At 46.8% G+C, this 25,840-nt stretch overlaps 1 protein-coding gene across 4 annotated transcripts in view; it reads left to right on the forward strand.

Moving 5' to 3' along the window:
• The window catches only part of LOC133355385 (FERM domain-containing protein 4A-like), a 308,322-nt gene that overhangs the window by 81,713 nt on the left and 200,769 nt on the right, over positions 1–25,840 (forward strand). The window contains exon 1 of one of the 4 annotated variants that reach the window (XM_061572641.1): positions 7,556–7,605. The exons of the other annotated variants lie outside the window; for them this stretch is intronic. Within the exon in view, the coding sequence (XP_061428625.1) occupies positions 7,573–7,605 (33 nt within the window). The 5' untranslated portion in view covers positions 7,556–7,572. Of the gene's footprint in view, positions 1–7,555; positions 7,606–25,840 lie in introns of those variants that run through there. 4 annotated transcript variants of the gene reach the window in all.

Raw genomic sequence — 25,840 nt, forward strand, 5'->3', positions numbered from 1 at the left:
TCGACTTTCACGAGAAACGAATTTTGCACGATTTTTGTGACCGGGAGATTGCGAATCGTGGGGGGGGGGATAGGTAATTGTTGCGGGGTTTTATTTTGTATACCGCGCACCACCGATTGTTGCCGCCACAGAAACGTTTGTGTCGCCAGCCACTGGGATATGTTTTTTTTGTTAATGGTCCTGTGCTTACATTGTTGGCTGGGTGCCCGGCCTGAGGTCCTTTGCAGCGCCTGGTTGAGTATAAAAGGCTTTGTGAGAAGTGCGACGATGGTAGGTGGAGGGTTTAAGGGCGGCTTTTGTCATTTGTGTTGAGAGATTATGCTGTGTGTTGTTGCCGGCGTTGCAGATTTGTCATGTCCTACGGCCTCTTATGTAAGGGCCCTCACGTGCAAAGCTTCTGCAGGACGTTTTGTGTACGTGTGTTGTGTTATGCAATGCAGAAGTTGTTTTCATTGAATTACCTATCGGAAGTTTAGGGACGTTTAAGAGTATGGGGCTAAATGCATTTTAAAGGACCGTACAAAAGGTGGCAATTATCGTGTCGACCCGTGAATATGCTATTATCATGACTGCATCAGCCAGAGTCGCAGTCAGAGATTGCTTCAGTGCAGATATATATACACATATGGCTTTTACACAAACTGGCTCTTAATGTATAATGATGGATGCACATATATACCTACTAATATCCATGATAGAGGTTTTTTTTGGGTTAGATCGCTAAAAATAAATGTGTCGTTAAACCTGCCACCACCCAACACAGCAGTTGGTAAGGTTTGTCACGTGAACAAAACATGCCAATTCGTGGATAATATTATTATTTCTCTGCTTAACTCCACGTGGTAAAACACAAATTAATAATTTTCAAAGGGTTTGCAAGCCAACATTGTGAAGCAAATGACCAGTGGAGCAATATCGATATGAGCATCAATAATAAGAATGTCACTGTATTTTACAGCCCTCTGTTAATTCACTGGGAGATGAAGGCCCCACAGACAAAGATCCCCCGTATAGCCTTAATATACTGTTGGGGCAAGTGCTGTTCGCGAGCACCTATGAAGGCCGGCACGGCACACGAGGGGGTGGGTGGCGAACACCACGCCCGGCCGCCTTTGTCTCCCCAGTGGCGATGTTTACACACCGCACCAGATACTCGTTTGATACTGAGTCGACCTAGGGGAGGCCCAGGACCAATGAAGGCCCCTCTACACTGTCAGTCACGTGAGTTGTCCGACCATTCCAACGCCATTCAGGGCAGTTAGTGACGTGGACATCCATGACTGGTTCGTATGCATGTGTTTGTATGCTGAACTTCTTTCGCACCGTACATAGCCAACCGTGCCAATCGGAGGTGTGGGGGTACAGATATCGCTCGCCACTCCTAGCCATGGCTGGGAATCACACTCGGGTCGCATCGCTCGTTCAGGCGGAGAGAAAAACGTCGGCTTTTACTTGTGCATACATGTATCCATAACTTTTCCTTTGGCCACATTATTTGATGATGCTTCGTTGCCAGTGGTACACAAGTACTTACAAAGTACAATAAACACACACCAACACGACCTTGAAAAAAACATTATTGGTGACGTTTCGGGCCAACAGCCCCTTCTCCATAGCACAATGTATCCGCTTAACGAGATCACCCAGAACGCCTCCAAGCCTCAAATTGATCTTGTAAATCTCAGCAGGTTTGAGTCTGGAGAGTGCGTGGATGGGTGACCTTCTCCCACAGCACCCCCCATGCACGGCTGGTTGCCAAAGGCAGCTTCGGTGGAGTTGAAACGTTGCGGTCAGCAGAGGGCAGTGGCTGCAACCTGAATTAAAACCAAAGGTCGCAAACGGGTTTTGATTCCTTACCCGTACCCGGCCGCACCAGGGTCGCAAACGGGTACACGTACCCGGCCGTACCCGTACCCTACCCATACCCGGCCGGGTACGGGTATCAGGTACCTGATTGCGACCTCTGGGATGAAGCCATGTTGCAGGCGCGGGTGGGTTGATTCTAGGAACTTGAATTGTGAGAAGAGACAAGACGTTGGGAAATGAGTGACAAACGGTTACTCACCAGTGACTCACGGTCTACCCGTACCCGTACCCGGCCGCACCAGGGTCGCAAACGGGTAACCGTACCCGGCCGGGTACGGGTAGCCGGGTATCGGGTAGGGTACGGGTATCGGGTCCCCGGTTGCGACCTCTGATTTAATAAACCCAGTGTCTGAGCCGTGGTGGCTCGAAGAGTTTGTGACCCTCTCTCTCTCTCTCGCGCGCGCATCGCTTCCCCAAGACCTGACCAGAACCGCTCTGTCACCCGTGGGAGATTGGTGGCTTCCACTCAGCAGCGTTGTGACTTTTGTAAAAGCGATGTCGTCATTAAGATCCAATCGCAGCTGACAACAACAACAACAAAACACAAAACGGCCTCCTTCCTTGTTCGCGACACTATCGTGTGCCTAGCGTTTGCACAAAATTGTACAACGGTATATTTACGTGCAATGCAGTCGGTACACCGTTGTATCAATTTGATTCGTTATTGTGGGGGGGGGGGGGGGGGCTTTGTTTTATTGTAAAGTGCAATGTGCACATCCATTTAATGTACATACTAATAATAATACAACGCGCGCGAGTGTGTATATATTTCGAGCGCGTGTAGTAAATAAACCTTCTTGGTTCTTTCGGTAAAGTCACGTAGAAGGGAAATAATAAAATAACAAAAAATAAAACAATAAAATAATTCTCACGACGTTTCGGCTACAACGCAAGCAGCCGTCCTCAGTTGTAGCCGAAACGTCGTGAGAATAATTTTATTATGTTTTATTTTTATTATTTCATTATTTCCCTTCTACGTGACTTTACCGAAAGAACCAAGAAGATGAATCCCTGCAGTCACGAAAGCTTTAAATCGAAATTTAGTAAATAAACGTCGGTGACGATGGACATAGACGCAGTGTAGCGCCTACGTAGCCAGACCGTGCCAATCGGGAGGCGCTTTCCTGGCCATTCAATTCCCGAGGGATGTTCATCGAACCTCGTGCCGATGACGTCACCTCCATGGTTTATCCAGCCCCCCCCCACCACTCTGTACTCTGTGGGGGGGATGGGTGGGAGGCAAGGGGCATGCATTTGCCGCACACATTTTTTACGACACCGCTGGGAATTGTAAATTCACTGCGTGGTTGTTTACCGTCCCTCGTGTGGTACGCAAAGAGGTCGTGGGTTCGATCAAGGACCCCCGGCTATGCCTGTTGTATATTTGGAATCCGCGCGCTCTCACTCTTTCTCTCTAGCCCCGTGTTGCTCGCATGGATTTATTTTTGAAACGGCATCCTCTGGTTTTGCCGTCCACGTTTAAACACAACACGCGTTTATATTATTTGGCTGCTACTATGAATTGGTACGTGATGATGATGATGATATAGCCACTGCGGTGAGCCATCACGTGTGGCCAGGTCGCTTCTGAAAAAGTGCTAATGTTCAGTGGGCTCTATATGATAAATACAAGTTGAAAAAATTGCATACTGCGAAAAACAGCAACAGCAAGACACTCACCCAGCTGTGAGACCATGAGTTCATATCCTGGCAGTGGTTGAATCTGTCTCATCATCATCGATGATGTGGCCACGAGCAACATCATTGTTTTCATCAACACCACCAGCTCTGCCATCAGCGACAACAACCGCCGTTCACCACTAAGTGGCGGTGATGTCACCACGGCGCTGGTGTCACGCCAGGTGCACTTTGAGGCCAGGTGAAGTGTCGAAGGCCTGCTGGCAGGGGGTCACGGAACAGACCCAAGTGCCATGGCTTGACTGACTGAGATGACTGGCAGATGCACCAACTGTGCTCCTCACTGTGCCAACTTACTGTGTTTTAGCCACGCGGCGCTCCACTCGTTGCGAGCGTCGCTCCTCTGTTCTCCGTTGTTGCTGGAGGGCGACTGCCTCCAACTGCCCAATAGTAGCGTCCTTCACGAGCCTCCTCCACAGAGGCCGATCTTGACATTGCTGGTGCTAGTCATTGGCAAGTCCAATCAGCTCCACATCCTTCTGTAACCACATCAGTCCATCTCTTCTCTAGCCTGTGCCACGCCCATTTATCCCCATCTATCTGGCCAAACAGAATCTGCTTGGGCATGCAGTGGCTGAGCATGCGGGCTACATGACCCAGCCAACGCAGCCTCCCTTTCCCGAGGAGCTCACTGATGGGACTGTGTCCAGATCTTCCAAGGATCTGTGGGATCCCCCCCTACACAATCCAGGCTAGTTAAACCCAAGATGGATCGTAGGCAGGCCAGCCTGAATGTTTCAAACCAGTGCAGGTGTTCCTGTACAGAGATCCATGTCTTGCAAGCATAGAGAAGGAGGGCATAACCGTGGCCGAGTAGACTCGGAGCTTTGTATGGAGTGACAGGCCAGGTAGCTTCCACACAGCGTTGTGCGAATCATGAAAAGAGAATGCCGCTCGACTGATTCACAATGAGACCTTGGCTGCCAAACCAGAGCTGGTCGTAAGCACACTGCCCAAGTCAGGAAACTTATCCACTCTCTCCCCAACTGCCCCATCACTCATGGGGAGTTGAGGGAGGAGGGAACATTTGATGACATGGCAATACCCAGCCAGGTACTTTGTTTTTGTAGGGCTGATCGTAAAGCCCCATCTATTATTAGCATGCTCCAGGTTCGGCAGTAGCATCTCCAACTCCTCAGAATGGGCAGCAATCACCAGATCATCCGCATACATAATATGGTTGACCCGAGTATCGATCAGCCTCCCAGATGGAAATTCCACAAAGTACATCCTTAGAAAACTTCTCGAACTCCGTGGTCAAAGAAGATGCTAAATAGTGTAGGGGCCAGGGGACATCCCTGTCGTACCCCAAGGTGAACAGGTAATGGCTCTCACACCCAGCCATGCAACTTTACCCGGGCTTGCCTGCCATCATGATGGTCCTTAAGGATTATGGGCAGCTGATCTGAGACTCTGAAAGCACGAAGGATAACCCAGAATCCTGGTCTATTGACGGTATCATGGTGGAGAACTATCCACCTCTCATGGTGACTGGAGCCAGAACCAGTTAACAGGGGACCTACTTTATACCAGAGGTCCAATCATTATCATCACAACCAGCACCACCTCCATCATCACTTTTACACTCGCCACCACCACCAGTACCCCCCTGAAACATGTCAAATGAGATTGGCCTTGGAAGGCAGATCTAAAGCCAAAAATAGGGAGATAAAAAAAACATGAATACATACATAATGCAGGTGATGAGTAGAATTTTGTGTCGTGCATATAACACCATGATTATCGGTCATATAAATTTCTGCACCCGTTTGTGGCCATTAAACTTCCCCCTGCATGGGCAACAAGCACAACCATTAATGAAATCACTGCCAAACCAACAGCGACGCATTTAAATGCCATGCTAATGTTGGGATGGAAGTGTGTCCCAAACGGACTAATGCACGCGTAAGAAAATAAAGCCACCTCCATTGACAGCCTGGGTTTGATTCCTGTATGTTGCCATCATCAAAAGCATCACTGTCCATGATCTGTCCACTGCTGGACGAAGGGGCCTCACCAAGCTCTCGGCCATTCTGATGGAATTCGCGATGCATAAATCCATCGAGCTCTATCCCACAATACCTTGCTGATCTTGTCAAGGAGCATGAACCATCACCGATCATCAAGTTACGTAAATTATAATCATTGAAATACATAACACATGAAACGCTCTATTTTCCACCAGCTCCCCAACCCCACCACCAATTATAATGCAATTGTAAAATTGGTATGCAGGGCCAAAGAAACTGCTTTTCATTTTGCAACTATCCATTAAAGCACCCATAATTTACAAATTATAGTTGAGCGGATGTAATTTCACAGACCTCCCTATCTGGTTCATACTCTTAGGTTGTTTCGGTAAAGTCACGTAGGTAAAAAATATAAATTAATAATAAAATATTCGGTGGGACCTGCTGACGGAGACTTGTGTAGCCTCCGAAACGTCATGATTTATTATTTTATTTCTATAATTAATTCTATGATTTATTATTATTTTTATTTTTACCCACGTGACTTCACCGAAAAAACCTAAGAGTATGAATCATTGCAGTCACGAAAGCTTCAAATCTAGAATTAACTCCCTATCTGGATTCTCTGTTCGGCAACTCCTCTGTCGACGAATACTGCACACTCCTCGCATTGTCCAGCGATTGCCTCGCTCTTCGCATTTGTGTTGCAACAGTGCGGAGAGACGGGCTGGGCCCACCACCGCACGATACCTAAGAGCGATGTAAAGCCGAATTCCAGACAACCGCGGCAACTCCTGTAATCCGCGAGGGGCGAATGTCCCAAAATCAGTGAGTATTTCCACGTGGAATACGCGGATTTCTTCCAGATCGCGGCTGAGAAACTCCCTGTGATTCTACGAAAGACCGAGAAATTGTCATAGCGGATTTTTTTGAGTGGTCACGGATTAGACTCCACGGGAAGGTCCCCGCCCCCCCCAGCACGTCACTGCGGTTGATTGTATTTTGTTTACGTTCGGGAAATTTCCGTGCGCGAAACCCGGCTACACGGTGCATGCGGTCTAAGCGCTTTGCTCACAATGGAGAGGTCACGTGAGCAGAGGTGTAACTGCCCTAATGGATCGCGATTCAGGGTCACTGTTCGGTATTTTTTACTTTTTTTGTTTACTTTTTTTTTGTGGTGAATGGTAGTGGCCACCTGGTGTTTGCATTGGCCCTCTCGCTGATCGAACAACGTCACATCTTACACAATTCACTCCACGTATCGTAAACTTAAGAATCGATATTTATACGAGTTAACAATCTTGTCAGAAATCCAAAGTGAACAAGCAAACCCCCTGCGATGAGAATGTGGAATTCACTTCATTTGCCCCAGACCTCTTTGCTCGCTTAAAAAAAGTAGAAACTCTGCCTTGACTTAAATTCCAAACTGGAACGAGTCTGTTGTACATTGCACGTGAGTCCTGGATTTCAACTCAGGTCCTCAACCTTGCTTGCCCTCTCGCTTGGTTTGGATTCCGCAGAGCCACCTGACTCTCCTCGCCTAATCATTTTTTTGGCGTCTTTTTTATACAAAAAAAAGAAATTTGCCCGGTCACTAAAAAAAAGAATTCCGGGCGAATGGGTGAACTCGAGCATCGCTTTAAACAAAAGGCAGGCGGAGGGGGGGAGGGCAACGCTTTGGCTCTTTGTGTTCCCTTTCATACGCTACCACCGCACAGTCCTCGAGGCACTAAAACAAGAAGGGGTGGGAACACGGGAGCGGGCACCGCGCATCTCGGCGACAAGTCCGGTGGCAGCCCGACCGAGACACGACCCACGGGGCCCTCTCGCGCCACGCTGCCACCGCCCCCGGCCCTACCCCCCCCCCCCCCTGGACGCACGCCGGGGTCATGCGTGTGTCCCGCGCGCGTGAGCACGCGCTTGGCATGCGCCGTGCACGCGCGTGTGAGCGCGCGCGGTGAAGCACATGTTCTTCCTCCTCCTCCTGCGGCGTGCAACGCAAACGTAAGCCGGCTCTCGTCCGCTGGCATGCCGTGCCATGGCTGCGTTTTTCCCGAGATCGCATTGCAAGGTGAGTGCAGGTTTCGCGGGGGCTCCGGGGGTTCCGGTCTGGTCGGGGGGTGGGGGTTTTGGGGTATTTTTGTGTCTTGTCCGACGTGCGAGCCTGCGGTGCGTACGCATTTCTGGTTCCCATTGTTCACAAGCCATTGACCTCGCAGGGAGCGAAATGGATGTGAATGTGCATTATTTATCTGCGCTGCGCGTTCGAATCGGTGAGGCGGGGGCGGAGGAGGTTGGTTTGGCGGGACTGTGCTGAGTGTGTAACGCCACGCGTCCGCTTTATTCATACAGTGCGTTCGGGCGATATCCATGGATTCAATTGTTGTCGTAGCCCACACGCTCACGCAGGACTCGCTGGTTTTGTGTCGACGTCCGCTCTGACGTGGACGGCATGCTTGTGATTTTTTTCTTCCCATCCCCGATGTCTGCCCTCGACCAGTTCTCTTGTCCACCATCGTCGTCGTTGTTTACAGCTCTTGCGTTGTTTTTGTCGGACGCACAGCAACGGATTTGCGTTCACTTTGAGGGTTGGAAAAGCATCACTGGCTGTCGTGCGCGTGTGCGTTTAAGAGGGGCCTTCCTTCACGCAGTCACCATCGATTTCGTTAGCACCGATACATTGGCTCCAGTGTATCTATTTTAACAGCGAGCTCGTACCGCGGTGCCAATAATAATGATGATGATGATGATATACGTGGTCCCTACTACGTTGACTCAAGCCAGCACAGTTCATTCACATTCGTGCATCGCATTAGCCGCAAGACAAAGGGCCCAAGCAGGCACGCTGAATTAATGCATCTGCTCCACTCCGTGTCACGGCTTGCCGATAAAGCCTGCTCGGCTTGCTTTGGGGTTACTAAATGATGTGTGGACATGGCCCTGTGCTGTGGGAAATGCTGCCCAGCCTGTCAGCGGATGAGGCTTCCCCATTCAACATACTGACATAGTGGCTGCATTCGCCCCCATGAACTAGATAGCACATCTCCTTAGCGGCTTCCCCATCAACAGGGAACATCTCTCTCTCGCGCGCGCGCGCCCGCTCGAACGCCAGTGATGTCCATTGCGGTGAACTTTCGGTAGTTTCCTGTAATTGGGATTGATTGTGTGACGCATTCGTGTGCTGACGCTGGTGCCGTTCGAGTCATTCCACCTTCCCAGCCAGTGACGTGGACCAGCGGAAGCACATGCACCACTCTCCTTCTCAAGTTCTCGGTTCGAATCTGGCAGGCCGCCCCCAGTTAATACCACGGCTTTATCAAAATACACACCGCTTCCAGCGGACGTTAGAGATCATCTGCGATGTCATTTGAAAAAGAGTAGGTCATTGTACGACGGCTCCACGATTGAGATTTGACAACTAAAAAAATACTTAACTTTCAAATGACTTAATTAAAAACAACACCATGGCAGTTATTGCCCCTACTGCAAAAACTTAGCAGGGCCCTCCTGAGGCTCGGGTGAGACTTTGCTGGGTAAACTTAATGTCGATTTAAAGCTTTCGTGACTGCAGGGATTCATCTTCTTGGTTCTTTCGGTAAAGTCACGTAGAAGGGAAGTAATAGGTGAAGACGGCTGCTTGCGTTGTAGCCGAAACGTCGTGAAAATTATTTTATTATGTTTTATTTTTATTATTTTTTTAATTCCCTTCTACGTGACTTTACCGAAAGAACCAAGAAGATAAACTTAATGTCATCACAATAATCTCTGGATTTGCTGGAAACGTGCACCAGTAGGTGTTTCGACGTGTTTATTTTCTGTCATTACGGGAGAGGGAGGGAAATGCATCTCTCGCTGTTCTATGCATCGTATTTGTCCTGCTGCAAAATCAAAATCGCTTTCAGACGATGCCGTCATCCATTCTCACTTGTAAACAGTGGCGGCTCCTGCAAAATCTCTCAGGGGGGGCAAATGTCTGGATGATTGATAAGGATAAGGTCCACCCATGCAATGGATAAATTAACAGCTTAAGCATGTAAAGGCAACTTCACTTCTTTAATATTAATGAAAAATAAAGTGACTCTTACAATACATCTTGTTTGTTTCTATACTCACTATTAAAACAAACCACTCAAGTTTATTTTATTAAAGATTCCACTAGGTGGCGATAACTTATATTGTTGGATGAAACGTGCTTACGTATGATGACGTAAGCACGTATGATGACGTAAAGCACGTTAGTGCGAGCCCTGCCGGAAGCCATAGAGAATGCATTGGAGCGCCCGCCGTTCGAAAAAAACATCTTCCAATGTAAGTCTATGGGGCCACTCGGGGCGATTCTCAGCCGGAGTGAAATCGCCCAAAAAGAGGCGGTACTCCACAGAACGTGACATGACGCTGATTGGACTATATCCAGAGGCTGACAGTGGCGGCTAGCGTGACTCTGTGGTTCAATGACATTGGTGGTGCGTCGCCCAATCGCCCTAATGAAGAAACCGCCTCTGCTTGTAAAGACGGTTGCTCTCAGAGCGTAATCACGGTACGCTTACGAGCGTGCTAATGCTACTGTCCATACATTGCCAAGTCAGAGAATTTCCTTTAGCAAAATAAGCTATTGTGTGGCGTCCATATCTATTGGTGGTCCCAATGTAGGAGATTAATTTCCATATTTTGTGCAATAATTTCAATATTTTGCTCGATTTTTCAACATTTCTCCGATTTGCTGGAAACCCAAAAATCAACTGTGGCCGATTATTACCGCAGCAGTACCATCCTGGCTCTGAGTCGGAACTTAGTTGAACTCGTTCCACTGCGGCAGCACAGAACCCAGAAATATTCTCCCAAAAATGTTAGTTATCTTTTTATACTTATTCCCTCCATGTGATGGGAGGTGGGGGTGGGTGCCCATGCCATGTCCAGGCCATGCCCCTTGGGGCCATGTGGGCGGTCCCTGAACGCCCCCACGTGACTTCCTGTCGAGCCTCTTTTAATTGGCCGAATTGCCCATGACGTGACACCTTGAGTTGATTTGCTCTGTCGGGTGGTGGAGGGTAATAGGAAATAAACAAAATCGACATTCAGTATTCTTAGGTTTTTTCGGTAAAGTCACCTGAAGACGGAAGCTTGTGTTGCCTCCGAAACGTCGTGATTTTTATTTTATTTTACTTTTATTAATTTTAATTTTTTACCTACGTGACTTTACCGAAAAAAACCTAAGAATATGAATCCTTGCAGTCACGAAAACTTCAAATCTAGAATCGACATTCAGTATTCCCTCATTATTCGCGAGGGGCCCATTCCGGAGAGGCTCGTGAACGTCAAATTTCGCGGATAATGAATTACCTGAAATAAATACATTAAAAGCTATTAAATCCATTAAAATTTCCTCATGACTGTATCTCTCATCACTTTATCCCATCACATTCTCGTTCATTGCTTCATCTCATCACTTTCTCTCTCTCTCTCTCGATGCAGTTGTTGTACAGTTCCAGATGCCATTCGCGTATCGCCAAAATCGCAAATAGCAAGTTCGTGAATAACGTGGGGAAAACTGTAACCTACACGACGCTCTCACCCAAAATAAACTAATTATGAATCATAATATTTGCTTTCGAAAGCCTCCAGTGTTAACTTCTCATTACATCAGTACAGAACTCATTTTTAGCAACCTCGTAACCATTTCCCATTCCAAGATGTCTTCAGGTTGTAGGGTGTCCCGTTCAATTTATTTTAGAGAGGCGTCGTAGCGCCGGTTGTTTTTTTTAAACATTGTTACTCACCGCAGAGAACTGTAGTGACACGACCGCACTCTACGGCAGCCGGCACCAAACTGTGCCCCCACACTCCCTCCTGCATGGCCTTGTGTGGGGAGCCTCGGTACTGATAAAGTAATTTCATTTCAGCTTTACTTCTGGTTTCGTTGAGACGATGTGCACGTGCGAATCGGGGGGGGGGGGGGGGGGGGGGAAGGGTTAAGGGATAATAGGCCTCAAATCAACCAAAGCGACCGAGTTGAAGCGCCGTGAAGCTGCCGTGCAGTGCCCCTGGAATTCTACATAATTCACTCACAAATGGGATGTCAAGCACAGCACGAAATAATAATGAAAACACAATTCCCTAGGCCTGTGTTTTTTTTTTCTCATAAAAGCATATATCTCCAACGTGTGCACTGGTTAGGTTGTCAGATATATCCGAAACGGTTTGTTGTAATCAAGCGATACATGCAACATCCCGCAATTAAAAGTCATTAAAGCCATAGCTTACAACCAAATCACAGCGCGAGTGTGGAATTAAGTGCTGTGTTTGCTTTCTTTACACGTGTTTACCCATGAAAGCCTCACAGATTCTCAGGACCCTTTTTGAAAATGTACTTATAACTATTTTTCACTTTTTATTTAACCAGGTAAGGCCCACTGAGCTATATAGCTCTTTTTCAGAAGCGATCTAGCCACAAATGATAGCTCAACGGAAGTGGCTTGTGTGGAAATTCATAGCAGCCAAATAATCTAAACACACGTTGATTCTAAATGTGGGGTGGAAAACCTGGAGAAATATCCACGCAACCACGGTGAACGAGAACTTGCAAACTCAAAATATACAGCCGGCGTCAGGGTCGTGATAGAACCCACGACCTCCTGCATAACAGGCCAGGCAGGTGACATCTCGCCACTGCAGGAGGGGCATGCCACGTTTTTGCAGTTGGGGGCGATATTACGATATGCAATCCAAATTGAATAATTCGCAGGTATTTATTCTACATTGGGATGTTTTAGCCGATACTAGTCCCATTGTGTGTGGGTAGGGGGGGGGGGGGGTTCTTGTACCCACGGGAAGAAACTGGAGGAAACCGATGAAGGAGAGAGATGGAGAACATCCAAACTCCACACGAAGAAGCGCCGGGTCAGGAATCAAACTCAGATGTTTCTTGCTGTGAGTCACAAGTGTTAACCTTTGTGCCACCACCGTGCCAACCCGATAATATATGTTGTGATGCTTCCATGGTGTCATCGTTAGGGCAGCGGACTTGCAATCCACAAGTCAGCGATTCGTGTTCTTGGCGCTACAGCTGAGACAATGGTGCCCCGTTTCTTGAATCCCTCCACTTCTGCCCACCCAGCAGTGTGGACACAAAAGACAAAGATCCCCCGTATAGGCTCAACAGATTGTTGTGGCAAGTGCTTGTTAGCGAGTAGCACCTATGAAGGCCGGCACGGCGTTTGAGCAGGTTGGTGTCCAACACCACGCCCGGCCCGCCTGTGTCTCAGCCTGCGGCGATATTTACACACTGCACCAGGTTCACATTTGAGGCCGAGTCGACCTAGGGGGAGGCCCAGGACTGGTTCAAATAATCGTCACTGGTGTTGTGCGTGAGCAGGAATCGAACTCGAGTTGCCGGGTTCGTAGTGCAGTGCGCTAACCGCTACGCTACCGATCTTCTGAAAATAAGTTAATGCCTCGGTGAGCTTAACTTGAAAAGATTTTTTCAAAAATTGAGTTTTATTTGCATAATTTTTTAAGTGATTTGTTAACCTTTCCTATACTTCTGCACACCTATCGTGTTTTGTATTGTTTGTTGTAACGTTTTGACCCCGTGCTCCTACTGGACATTGGTGAAAAAGAGCTTTATAGCTCATCGGATTCCTCTCAGTATAAAACACATTCCTCCTGCGGAGGGAGCTGGTAGGAACGTTGGGTTGCTCGGTCAATGGCCTGCAGGGTCAACGGCGGCGTGGTGTATTCCGCAAATATGGCCGACTGTGAGGGCGGGCACAAGCCGGCGTGAGTAGGTTAAACGTTGAGTTTTATAAGGGCACCACGGGGTGACCAGCCCCTCCCCACCCAGCCCCACCCCTCCCACCCACCCACCCACCCCCCACCCAGCCCCACCCTCCCCACCCAGCCTCTCCCCACCCTCCCCACCCAGCCCCTCCCCTCCCTCCTCACCCAGCCCCTCCCTCCCTCCCCACCCAGCCCCTCCTTGCACGACGGACGGACGGACACAATAATCCCCTGTGGGCTGGTGTAACCAGGAGGTTCCTACCAGTATACATATTCTGATGCTGATTCAGTGAATGATTGGCGGGTCACGATTTGTTCTGTAAAAAACGTGTGTACACCCAACTCTTCCCACACGTCTGACTCGTGTCAAAGAGTAGGCCAACTACCCTCTGAAAGACTCCCCACAAGTGGAGGCCCTTTTGCCAGCAGCGGCGTAAAGAGCAAGCAATTGCAGGGCTGCACCTTTGCCTTGTTTACCTCACATTTAGATGAAGGCACATGGGGTGTTTTCACTGCCTTGTAGAAATAGCCAATTGTACTCCCAACAGCAGCGCGTTTAAACGCTGGGCATTGAACAGTCGAAGATGTATGAATGTAATAAGGCCAAGTGCGTGGAAAGGGAATTACATCTGGGACACCACAATGTGTGACTTTACTTTGTATCAGAATTGGTTTGGTGTTGGTAAAGATTTAGAGGAAAGCACTGGCAATTCCTGGACTCTTTTAAATACATATTTCCCCCCGCCCCCACCTCCCACTCTTGAGCACAGAGACACTTTGATGTTCTTATGTCACACTGTGGGAGAGCTGCATTGATCATCTCCCAACTCGGGGCAAATGGAATATTTGTACAGAGCTCGCACTGCGGACGAGGCAGACTCTCGGCATTCACCCTTGGGCAGGTCAGGCGCAGGCTCGGGTTTCTGAGCGGCCCATGGTAAAGAACGACCACCAAGGCTTGAGGAGGAGTTTTTTTTCTTTTTCCACGCAGATGCTGATGAAATACACCGCAATGATGCTGCCCGCAGTTTATGAACTCCGCGTTGACAATACTGTGGTCCGCCTGCGATTTGTGTTGCTCTTGATGGAGTACGATCAAACTGGATTGCAAAGAGGTGATTGTACATTTTTTTATGCACCAGGGGTATGTCCATGGGCCCTTCCATAGGAATGTGGAATGGTTGCCATTGTCTCAGGAACACCACGTGGAGATGAGCACGAGCCGACGATATGTGAAATGCGAGGGAAGAAGTTGACTTTTAATATTCTGTTATAGATATTTTATTATTTTAGAAGCCAGAGGACCCTGGAGAAAAATCTGCGTGACCACGGGGAGAACACGGACACTGCAAATATACAGGCATCAGGGTCAGGAGCGAACCCGCGACCTCCTGCAAACCAGGAGAGGGAGATAACATCTTGCCACCACAACGCAACTATCTGTATCAGATGTATTGTGGGCTTGTGTCTATACAAACACACTGCACAAGAACACATACGTCGTCTGGGCTCCACGCCTTACATTACCGTATTCTTTCGCAATATACTATGGCAACATTATTGCATGGGGTGCCTTTCTCAAATGTGTGACGATCCTTGCAACACAACGAAAGATGACATTAACTCAACACATTTTTCATTAAAACACTGTGGCCTTAAGAGTAAAAAAATATATAAAAGGCAACGTTTCGGGCAATGACCCTTATCCATAACATAAAAATGCAAACAGTAGGGCTATCTTGCAGCAGAAGGGAGTCTCTCTCGCCGTGGCATTGTTTCATTCACCAAACGAAGGAAGAACGAGACATTTTATTGTTTTAGCGCAAATGTAAATCACTCAGTCTCCCTGATCGAAATGCACTGGTGGGCCCTGGACCATCGGTGGAAATTTAATATTCCCATGGTGGGAGAGTCAATCCACGGGGCAACCATCTGTTGACGGTGCTACTGTATTTATATTATCGATCCCGGAGAAACAATGAACTTAGTCGACCCGCCAGACTGCGTCCAAAGTGCTCTAACCACAGCACCGGATAATGCTACGATTCCACAACCATTGGGGGGAATCGGGCTCGAGCCGTGCTAAGCTCAGCACGGCCCGTTTCTTGCCCCATTGATTCAAGAGCTTGGTGCCCCAAGGGCCCTTCTTGCTCCAGCCCCGTCCCCCCCCCCCCCCCCGACTTAATCTCCCTTCGCTTTCCGCCCGAAGAGCAGCGATCATAACGTTTGTGTACTTAACAAGCTTTTTTAATAGTAATAATAATAATGGCGATGGCAATTTCGGCTCGTAACGCGCCGCGCACGGTATTCGCTCACGCTCTCGAAGAGGGAGGGGACGATTCGGAGTCGCGAGGAGGAACCACGGACGAGCAGGCACCAACAATTGCCCGAGCTTTGAGGTCCTGTATATATTGAGATGTTTACAGACGATCAATGAGTGTGCACACGTGGGAGGAAACTGGAGCACCCGGACAAACCTCCGCACGTGCGTGGAGTCGACGCTCTGTCCCAGTGTTCTTCACCAATTTTCGGGGGGAGGCCACTTTCGCCGATAAGATATCATCAATGTGAGGGCCACCACACATTTGAGACCATTGGGGTTTGATAACACGATGATGGGTGGTGTTTTCACTTGTTGTGCATTGTCGGGGGCCGCACGTCAGGGGCCGTACTAAAGGCCACCAGGGGTCACCAGTAGCCCGCAGGCCTCACAACGAGGAATGCTGCTTTATCCCACACTGAAGTAGCAGATGATATTAGTCTGCATGTGCCATGTCGCTTTCTCCTGGCGAGCCGGAGTGTGGTTCCTCCTCGATGTCCATGGGAAGGGTTTCTCAACATTTGCGTGATCTGCCAAACCCTCGCCTCCACAGTGCTGAAATGCCAGTTGCGCTATCCTATCGTAACATCTGTTATTTTGGTAAATTTCTATCATGGTTTTTATATTAGAAAAAAATTAACCCGTAAAAACAAAGTTTTTCACTATAAATCCTTTATATGCGTGTTCAATGGGCCACAACCCAGCCCACATTGGTCTTTGAAACGGGCGGCTAGAGTCCTCTCCTCCTCTGGCTTGAGATGGCTGCCACCTATGGGTCAGATGATTGCCTGCCACCATTAAGCAATTGGTAATTAAATATAAAAAAAAAATCCTAAAAGTGTAAAATTTTGGAAAAAAAATTTCACGAAAATAAATTGTCACGCACAACTCTTGCCTAGTAGAGATTTTTTTTCTGTTTTTTATTCTTTCTTTTTTCGTGACAAAATACATTTCCGCGGTGTAACTTTCAACGGGCACTCATCTTGCGATCTTTGCCATAACGCAACATTAGCCCATGACCGCACTCGGCTTGGCAAATGGCAGTAATCCTCTGGCAAACGTTTCTAAGTGGTATCTGCTGGGATATATTTCGAAAGCGGCTTTTATGAGGGGAAGGAATACATTAAGGGGTGTTTAGGACCATGAGGACTGAGCGGACTTTATACATTTTTTTTAAAGGATGAACGTTTCCATCCGGAGCGTAATTCATTCCTAACAAAAAAAAAAGCCGAGGCGATGCATACATTTTTCCCGCCAAAAAAAATGGCCTCGACCGAAGGGGGAGGTGCCGTTCCTCAGGTGGCTAGCTCACGTTCGTCAATCTTGAAGCGGCGAATTTTTTTTTTACTTTCGCATCAAATTATTGAGCAAGGAAGGGGAAGAGGTGCTGGGAAATTATTCCAAAACGAAAAATATACAATATTTTTTTATTCTACCAGGTAAGGCCAGCTGAGCTATGTAGCTCTTTTTTAAGAAGTGACCTGGTTACAAATGATAGCTCAACAAAGTGGCTCATTATTTGGAAATGTATTGTCAAAGTATATAAACGCGTGTTGATTCTAAATGTCGAGGGGGAAAAACGGAGGACCCAGAGAAAAATCCACGCGATTATCGGGAGAACACGCAAACTCCAAATATACAGGCGTCAGGGTCTGAATCGAACCCACGACCTTCTGCGTACCAGGCGACATCTCCCCGCTGTGGCGCATATCAAGTATCTACCATTAAAATGTTGCCACCTTAAAAAGAAAATAATTCTGAAAAAATTGTCCTCCGGCCCTCCCAACGTGTGTGCATTTACATCTGACTGAAGCTGGGAAATTGCACAACCCTTACGTGAAGTGTACAACTACATTTCAATTTAAAGCTTTCGTGACTGCAGGGATTCATCTTCTTGGTTCTTTCGGTAAAGTCGCGTAGAAGGGAAATAATACAATAATTAAAAAGAAACATTAAACTTAATTTTCTTATTTTTTCTAATTTTTATTACATTAAAAAATTATTATTTTAGTTTTTATTATTATTATTTAATTATTTTCCTTCTACGTGACTTTACCGAAAGAACCAAGAAGATGTACAACTACACTTGATATTCTGGTTTGCATGGGTCAGGCACTCCTGCTCCGGAGGTGTGCCGGCAGGGCACTTCAACAGCTCACAACCTTGCCATTGTGTGGCCCTTTTAACGGAGCGCCCACCCGATGACCAGATTAATTCAGCTCTTGCTCTGTAGGCCGGGAGATCGGCGAACGACATTGTGGTCTTCTTGGTTCTTTCGGTAAAGTCACGTAGAAGGAAATAATAAAATAATAAAAAATAAAACATTATATAATAATATAATAAATGTAAAATAATATAATAATATAATTCTCACGATGTTTCGGCCGCAACGCAAGCAGCCGTCCTCAGGTGAAGAACAGGTCTGTCGGAAAGACAGGGTCTGAATGAAACACCACCAGGCTTGGAGCGTGTATTTAAGCTGGGTTGGACTTTACCGAAAGAACCAAGAAGATGAATCCCTGCAGTCACAAAAGCTTTAAATCGAGACGTTGTGGTCGCCGCGTTGATGACGACGACGACGCCGTTCGTCGCGATCTCTCACCGAACAGAGTGGGGCCTTCGCGAAGGCTGCCATCGTCCACACCGCCAGTTGAATGACCAACCACTGCACAGCATTGCAATCCTGGTTGCCACTTCACACTGCCCATCATCCCTCCGGGGTCAATAGAATGAGTGCCATTTTCCGGGGAAGTCAACATTGGTTGGCCTATAGACAGATTTGCCTCTGCCGTAGCAATATGGAGTTTCTGACCTGCGCTCACCACCACCGCATGCTTATGGCGAGTTGTGAAATTGAACACGCCTGCTTCTTACTGTGAGTTATTTAACTCCACTACACGTTTGCCAGGGTTTCTACTGTTGACAACAGTAGGTTATGTGGTGTGGTGCCAAATTGAAATCATGGTTGCACCGTGTTGCAATCATGTTCCGAGTTGAAAATATACGTAGCGAAATGTAATGAATATGAAGACTCCTGTGTATGGTGCTATTGATGCCGAATTTTCTTTTTTATAGTCAAACGGTATGGATATATGCCTTGTAGGCAGCAATACGGCTTAGCAATGTCCCTTTTGAAGGTTATTGAAAATGTACAGGCTGCGTATATGGTGGGTGGTATATCTGTCAAGACTCCACATTAGATGCTGTGTTATGGCTCCTCTGTAAACAATCTATCAGCATATCTGGGGCACACTGTTTGATGCTACTGCCAAAATGTAATGCGAGACTTGGCCTGAATCCATGCACTTGTGGGATGTCAATGCTTTGGAACGTTCCGGCATCACAAGATGGGTCTGTTGTATAATGGATTCTGAGAAATTGCTCGCAGTATTTACCTGCCTTGTTTTAAATTCAAAATGCTTATCATGTAAAAAAAAAATAATTACGTGGATAGTCAAAGGACGCGATTTCATTTTGAGACATTCGGGTTTCATCGTTTTGAAGAGTTTCCGGCGATCGATAGCGATTCCTGAGAGAAATGCTAGAAGAGACATACACTGTATACGTTTACATTCTGCTTGACTGTGTGGGAAGTGATGGAGGCCTATTCTGCATTTGCAATCGGATAAAATAAGGCTAGCGCAGTAGGTCCGTTTACAATTCTACACGACATTAATTTTGTTTGTCCTCGTGAATACTCATCCAATATGAATACGTTGCAATTATGCACAAACAAAAACGTGTTGTGTTTTTTTTTACTCTTCGAAAGGGGGGGGGGCACTTTGTAATCCAAGGCAGGGAATCGAACTTACGCTCCTTAGCGTGACGCGACATCTCCTCGCTGCCTGATGTTTTTTTCTTTCACTTAACGCTCGTAAGGGACCATCATTGATGCTTCCACGGCAAACCCCTCCCTCTAAGGCACGCTGCGGGGGTCACTGAGCCCCCCCTCCTTCACTTGTAAATATCACGGGACCACCTAAGATGTGTGTCATCGGTGCTTAATTTCAGCCAGAAACAGTCCGGAATGCTTTTCCAGGCGTTATTTTTGCTCCCCCACCCCCCCACATCTCCCCTCACATCGTCCCCACGATGCTGCCGTGGTGTCCGTAGCACTGTGTGGACGTAGGGTACCATAATATAGGATTGTTAGCCTGCCTTGCAATCTAGTGGTAGTGCCGTACGCCGATAATCCGAACTCCAAGCCGGTATCGAGTGAGACGTTTAAGCGCGGTGCATCCTAAATTGTATCTCGCTTGAAGCAAGCAGCGAGTCTTATTTAATTATTGAATGTGATGGGGTGCATTAGGAAGACTGCATCATTGACCTAGACAGTGTTACGCCTTTATTACTTTCACAACAGTGCATCCCATTGGACCGTTTCAAATGCACAATGAACAACTCCATACCTTTGGGGGGGGGGGGGCACGTTTAATCTCCTTCTCAATTGTGAATCTAACCGTGGTGTTGACGTTGTGAAGGCACTATGGGAACCTCATTTGCCAGTAAAAATATGATAATTGGTTCTTTACCCTTCTATCTGGCAACAAAACTGACACCTTTTTACAAGGAGTCATGTTTGCATAGACCGCAATACCTGCAGTCATAATACAAACAAAAGAACATAACTCTGATAATGTGCACTGTCCTTGAAGTTGATTGGCGTCATCTGGTCCAACCCATATGAGACTAGGCTCTAAGGAAAGCTGTCTCGGGTGTGGACCAATCAACTTCAAGGACAGTGCACATTATCAGAGTTATGTTCTTTTGTTTGTATTATGACTGCAGGTATTGCGGCCTATGCAAACATGACTCCTTGTAAAAAGGTGTCAGTTTTGTTGCCAGATAGAAGGGTAAAGAACCAATTATCGTTGTGAAGGCAGTTCCAGATTTGAAGCTTTCGTGACTGCAAGGATTCATACTCTTAGTTTTTTCGGTAAAGTCACGTAGGTAAAAAATGAAATTAAAATTAATAAAAGTAATAATATAAATAAAATAATAATGATTCTTATTATTATTTTATTTCTATTATTACTTTTATTAATTTTACCGAAAAAACTAAGAGTATAAGGTAATTCCAGTTTGTAACGGCATCAAGTGATGAGAGTGCAAGAGGCGGGGGGGGGTCTTTGCAGAGGGTTGACACGGGTAAAAATGACATCACAGAACTTCTCGTTACACCCTTAAGTGCCCTGCAATGTGTCTTTGTTGGACGGTGACTGAAACAATTGCAATTGCTTTCGCTGGAATGCATCAAAACTAGGGCGCCAAATTGAATACGCCACTGTGGCTAGGAGATGTTAACTACTATGCCTGGTATGCAGGAGGTCGTGGGTTCGATCCTGACCATGATGAGACCTGTATATTTGGAGTTTGTGTGCTCTCCCCGTGGTCACGTGGATATATCTCCAGGTTCTTTGGTTTTTCCCTTCACATCTCCCCTTCACATTTAGAATCAACGTTGCATTTAGAGTATCTGGCTGCTATTCATTTCCACGTGATAAGCCACTTCGTTGAGCTATCATTTGTGATAGCCATGTCGCTTCTGAAAAAGAGCTACATAGCTCAGTGGGCTTTACCTGGTAAAATTCAAATAGTCTCGTTTAAATGTATAATGTGGTGCGTTTATTAAGAATCCAGACAAGTCACAACAGAAGTTCTAAGCCAGTCTCAGTAGCTCTGGACACGCCTTCATTTCCCGTCACTTAATTCAGATGTGGAATCCGATTATAAAAGGGCCAATGGCTGGCGTCTTGTTCGGCAACACCGAACCCACTCTTTCAGTGAAGCCCTATCTGTGGTCCCATACCACAACAAAACTCAAACGCAGGAGATCAGCCCCCCCTCCCATTGTTAGCACAAAATAGAAAACTGATCACCCACTTTGCTCCGCCTTAAACGGCATGCGCATCTGTAAAGCGTGAGAATAATTCGAAAAGTGATTTCAAGCGCCGACACTTTTAAAAGTGTGCGTGCGCGCCGGGGCATTTCTGCTATTGCCACGACGGTTTTCGGCGCTCTCCGAAACGCCGCGGCGGTTTTTAAAATTGTGCTCTCTCTCACACCGAACGCTACTCCCCGGGGCGGGCAAATAATTATTGTTACCGTTTGAATTAATTTCAGCCCTCAAGTGAAAACAATCGTGCCAGGTGTGCGCTTTGCACGCGACGACGTCCACGCCGCTATTAATGCCCGGCGAAATGTGCTCGGCGGACCGACCTTGACGATTTGTTCCCCGCTCCGTGACAAGTGTGATCTGCTCTTCGTAGATGCTCGTACACGTGGATTGTAAGCCACTCTTTTTCTTTTACATACATATGTATACTTTCGGCAAGATGTCTTGGATTCATAGCTTTCGGACGGTGATTAAGGTAAGATGACAAATTTCGCCCGTTGGCTTAACATGCACGTTTATACATCCTCCCATCGGGGATCGTGAACGGTGAATTCATCGCGGACAAGATTAGAACGTGTATATGTAATGTTCTTTCTTAAGGACTTTAGTTTGTTTAAAAAAAAATCAGTCCATTTTAGAAGCGATGCAGACTTAATCCTGGATAGCTCTTAAATGATCAACCACACTGCATAAGGGAGGTGGGTGATGTGGTCTACTGGGGGGCTATGTTGTCAATAGATGGGGGCAGTTTTGCTGTACCGTACGTCTATGCTTCCACGTATTTACCCCCGCCCCCCGACAAACCTCACCAACCAGCACTCAACCAGTGTGGCGAAGTATGATCAGATAACAATCCTCACGATCCGTGGACAACGTGGGGAGGCCCTCGTCCGACAGTTGGGTAGCCGTTCTCGTAACTCTGTGTATTACACTGGTCAACACACTTTCTCTGGCATAAGGTATTCCAACGGTTTTAAGGTAATTTTGGGGTGCTGATTCCACATCAGGTTTTTGAGATATCAAATATTGCATTTTCAATAAAAACTGCAGAAGAAAAATATTAAATAAATGTGGGTATCTACATAAAATGATGTTATAAACACACTATCCTAAAAATACAGCACCATATTTTAACACTAAAGCAGTCACTGACTCGCAACAACTTGCAATCATAAGTGACAGTTAATTTTGGGTAAAATCAATTAAAATGGGGTATGCCGATAGCATAAAAATGAGATGTGATAGAGCAAATCTGAGACCAGATTTGGAATCAGCACCCTGAAATTAGTTTAAAACAACTGCAAAAGTCCAGGCCAGAAAAAAAAGATTTTTTTTTGTTGACCAGTGTTATACGGGAATAGAAGAATGCTTTTTCACATTTCGCACTTAGCAGGTCACACAATTCCCCTAGTCCACGGGCACAGCATGACGCTCTTTGCCGAGCGCGCCGAGCTCGTGTTAAGGTGTTGGCTAAAGACTCGCTCGCAAGCAGCGTCTTAAGAGCAGCGATTCACGGGGACTGTGACTCCCTCACTTGCGCGCGCGCCTATCGCCACAAATCGCAATGCAATCGTGTACGATGCCCCACGGCGAAAGCCCGTTGTGTTTCCTCCTGCCCCCCCTCCACCCCCCCCCCCGGGGATTCTAAAGTGGGAGCAGTATGAGGGTTGAGATTAACAACGTCGACAGAAAAGCATTTGCACCTCTGCAGTTGCAGGTAGTTGATAAGAAAGAAAAAAAATGTTGATGTTCTTCTAAGCGTCGAGAATGGCTAGAAAACTTGACAAGCGCCGCAAAGTCGATATCGACAACCAGATGTGTTTGCCACGAGTGTATAGCGTTAGGTGTTGCTCATGAAAAAAGTCGACGGGAAAGTATTTTCACCCGCGGTTTTGCCGGTGGTTGAACGCAGTGTGGGTGAGACAAGGGCCAGCCGATGTCATGGGAAAGAGAGAAGTTGACCATGATCGTAGTGAGAAAAGAGCAATGTTTTCAAGTCTTCGTGTCCCACAAAGAGACAATTTGCGACCCATGCGAGTGACTGCTAACAAAAATAAATGTTGATGTTCTAATCTTCGAGAATCGCCGCAAGCTGTATGCCGGCAACCAGATATGTTTGCCACAAATATCGTGTTAAGTGTTGCTCATACCTGCTGATGGCTATAAGCCAGTGGTAGAAAAGCAACATTCCTCTGACGGGGATCAGACTTGCCAAAGAACAACCGCTGTAGACTTCTCACATTGGTAACTAATTTCGCTGTACAACTTGGAAGGAATGATGGGCTGAGTAAACCGCCGACTGGGATTTTAACTTTTAACTGCCTTTCTTCTTGTGAGCTTGGCATTGTGTTCATGCCAGATGGCCAGATTTTAATATAAAATTCGTAATCTTGGTTCAAGCAAATGATTTTTGACATTAATGTTTAAGTTAGAACAGTATCACAAACTAAAACCAGTCATGATACACAACGAGTCATTTCAAAACTAGTTCAGAAACCAATTAAAACCTGATTCAGTTGAGTCTTTATTCTAATTGCTACCTTCCGTGGCAAAGAGAGACCCCCCCCCCGCTCCACGATGAAACGACAGTGATTAGGATGGACATTGGCCAATCAAGTCAAACTAACTCCGGGCGTAGCTGTCCCCAAATTACACCGGCAGGCTCTCCATTTTCGCGGTGGGGTCGTTTAACCAAACAAACTCCCCCATACCGAATAGCATCGTGCCTTTGTTTACCCAGAAATCACTGGCCCTAGAAGTTTGTTTAAAATATTTTTTAGGAAGCGATTATGCACAATTAGTTGCGGGGGGGGGGGGAGAATGTTTAAACTTTCCGGCAGATAAGTCAATTCTCATCGGGGGTTCTGCCTCCTAAAGGTTTGGGGTCAGTGTCACAGTCGTCACGCCCCCCCCCCCCCCCCCCCCCATTTTTTTTTTCTAGTACTTATCTCCATTGGTGGTTCGAGCCCAGTGGTGGAGATTCCTCATTCCTGCGGCAGGGATCAATTTCCACATAAAATAACGACTGCCGACCACCACCTTGTGATGCTGACCTGGTTGGTGTGTTTCATCGGCTTACCACGGTTAGGGAGATAATGGGGTTGAGATCAGGCTGGCCAGGATTTGACGTGATTGTCTCAGGTAGCCCCCTGCCCTGGTGATTTCATGAGATAGAAGTTTTCTTCGGCTGTCATTTGTGGATTTATAGTGGAGGTGGGGGGGGGGGTGTAATCTTGTATGTGGTCAATCCCACAGCAGCAAAAATTACAGAGTGAGAACCTGATAATCACAATTGTACATGATAAAAACAAATTAACCTCATGATCTCGAATGAACCGAATGATTGCAAATGGACCTGATAATCACAATTTAGCCTGGTAATCACGAATGTAACATTAACATAATCATCACTTGGGTTAGTGTATTTTCTGTGAACATAATAGTGGTCCTGTGTATTCTGTGATTATGGAATTGTTTCCAGGTATCTGGTACTATATATAACATTTAAAAGATGGCAATGATTTATGCCAGAGATCCTCAATGCGTCTCAAGACACGTTTTTATTTTCATAGTGAGGGGAGGGTCTGGCTTTTCAGGTGGGATCATGCCAGACAATCACTACCACTCCAATCAAATCAACAAGTGATTGGCATATGGGAGGAAGCTAGAAAACCTACAGAAATCCCATACATATGAAGTGGGGTAAGCGGGGGGCGCTTAGCACTGCCATCTCCTGGCTATCGTGAAGGCCGTTATCTGTAACACCTGACATGCCCTAGTGGTCACTCGTTCTAGAGAGATGTATGTGTATATGTTGAACTTCTTTCACACCATACGTAGCCAGCCATACACAATCAGAGGTGCGGGGAGGTAAAGTCAAGGGCAGGAGTCACGGTGGAATGAAGTTTGCTGTACGCGTTGATGGAGAGTGGAGATTGCAGAATGGAGATTTAGACAGAGATTGTGGAGTCCAGTCCCCATAGGCTTTGGTGCAGGCTTTTGATAATAAATGTAGCGTGTGCCACAGTGTCCATTGGTTGGGCTCGATGGGAATATGACAGGAGACCCGTGTTATGAAAAAAAAAGTGTATAACTGCGCATCGGCCCACTGTAAAGCAACAGATATGATGTTTATACTTTCTAGAACACGTTTTATGAGCTGCACAACTTCTGTGTGCACGTCGTACGCGATGTGCGCTGAAGGCTCGCTGTAATGTTTTACAGCAGGCCGGTCGAATTGAATGTCACTTGCTGGAAAATGTGACGGTCAATGGTGACCTTTGCCAGAATTGTGTCCGGAGGAGATTTTCTTTG

This window comes from Lethenteron reissneri, chromosome 51, assembly GCF_015708825.2.
Source record: "Lethenteron reissneri isolate LAM-NWPU_2019-01 chromosome 51, ASM1570882v1, whole genome shotgun sequence".
Lineage (NCBI taxonomy): Eukaryota > Metazoa > Chordata > Hyperoartia > Petromyzontiformes > Petromyzontidae > Lethenteron > Lethenteron reissneri.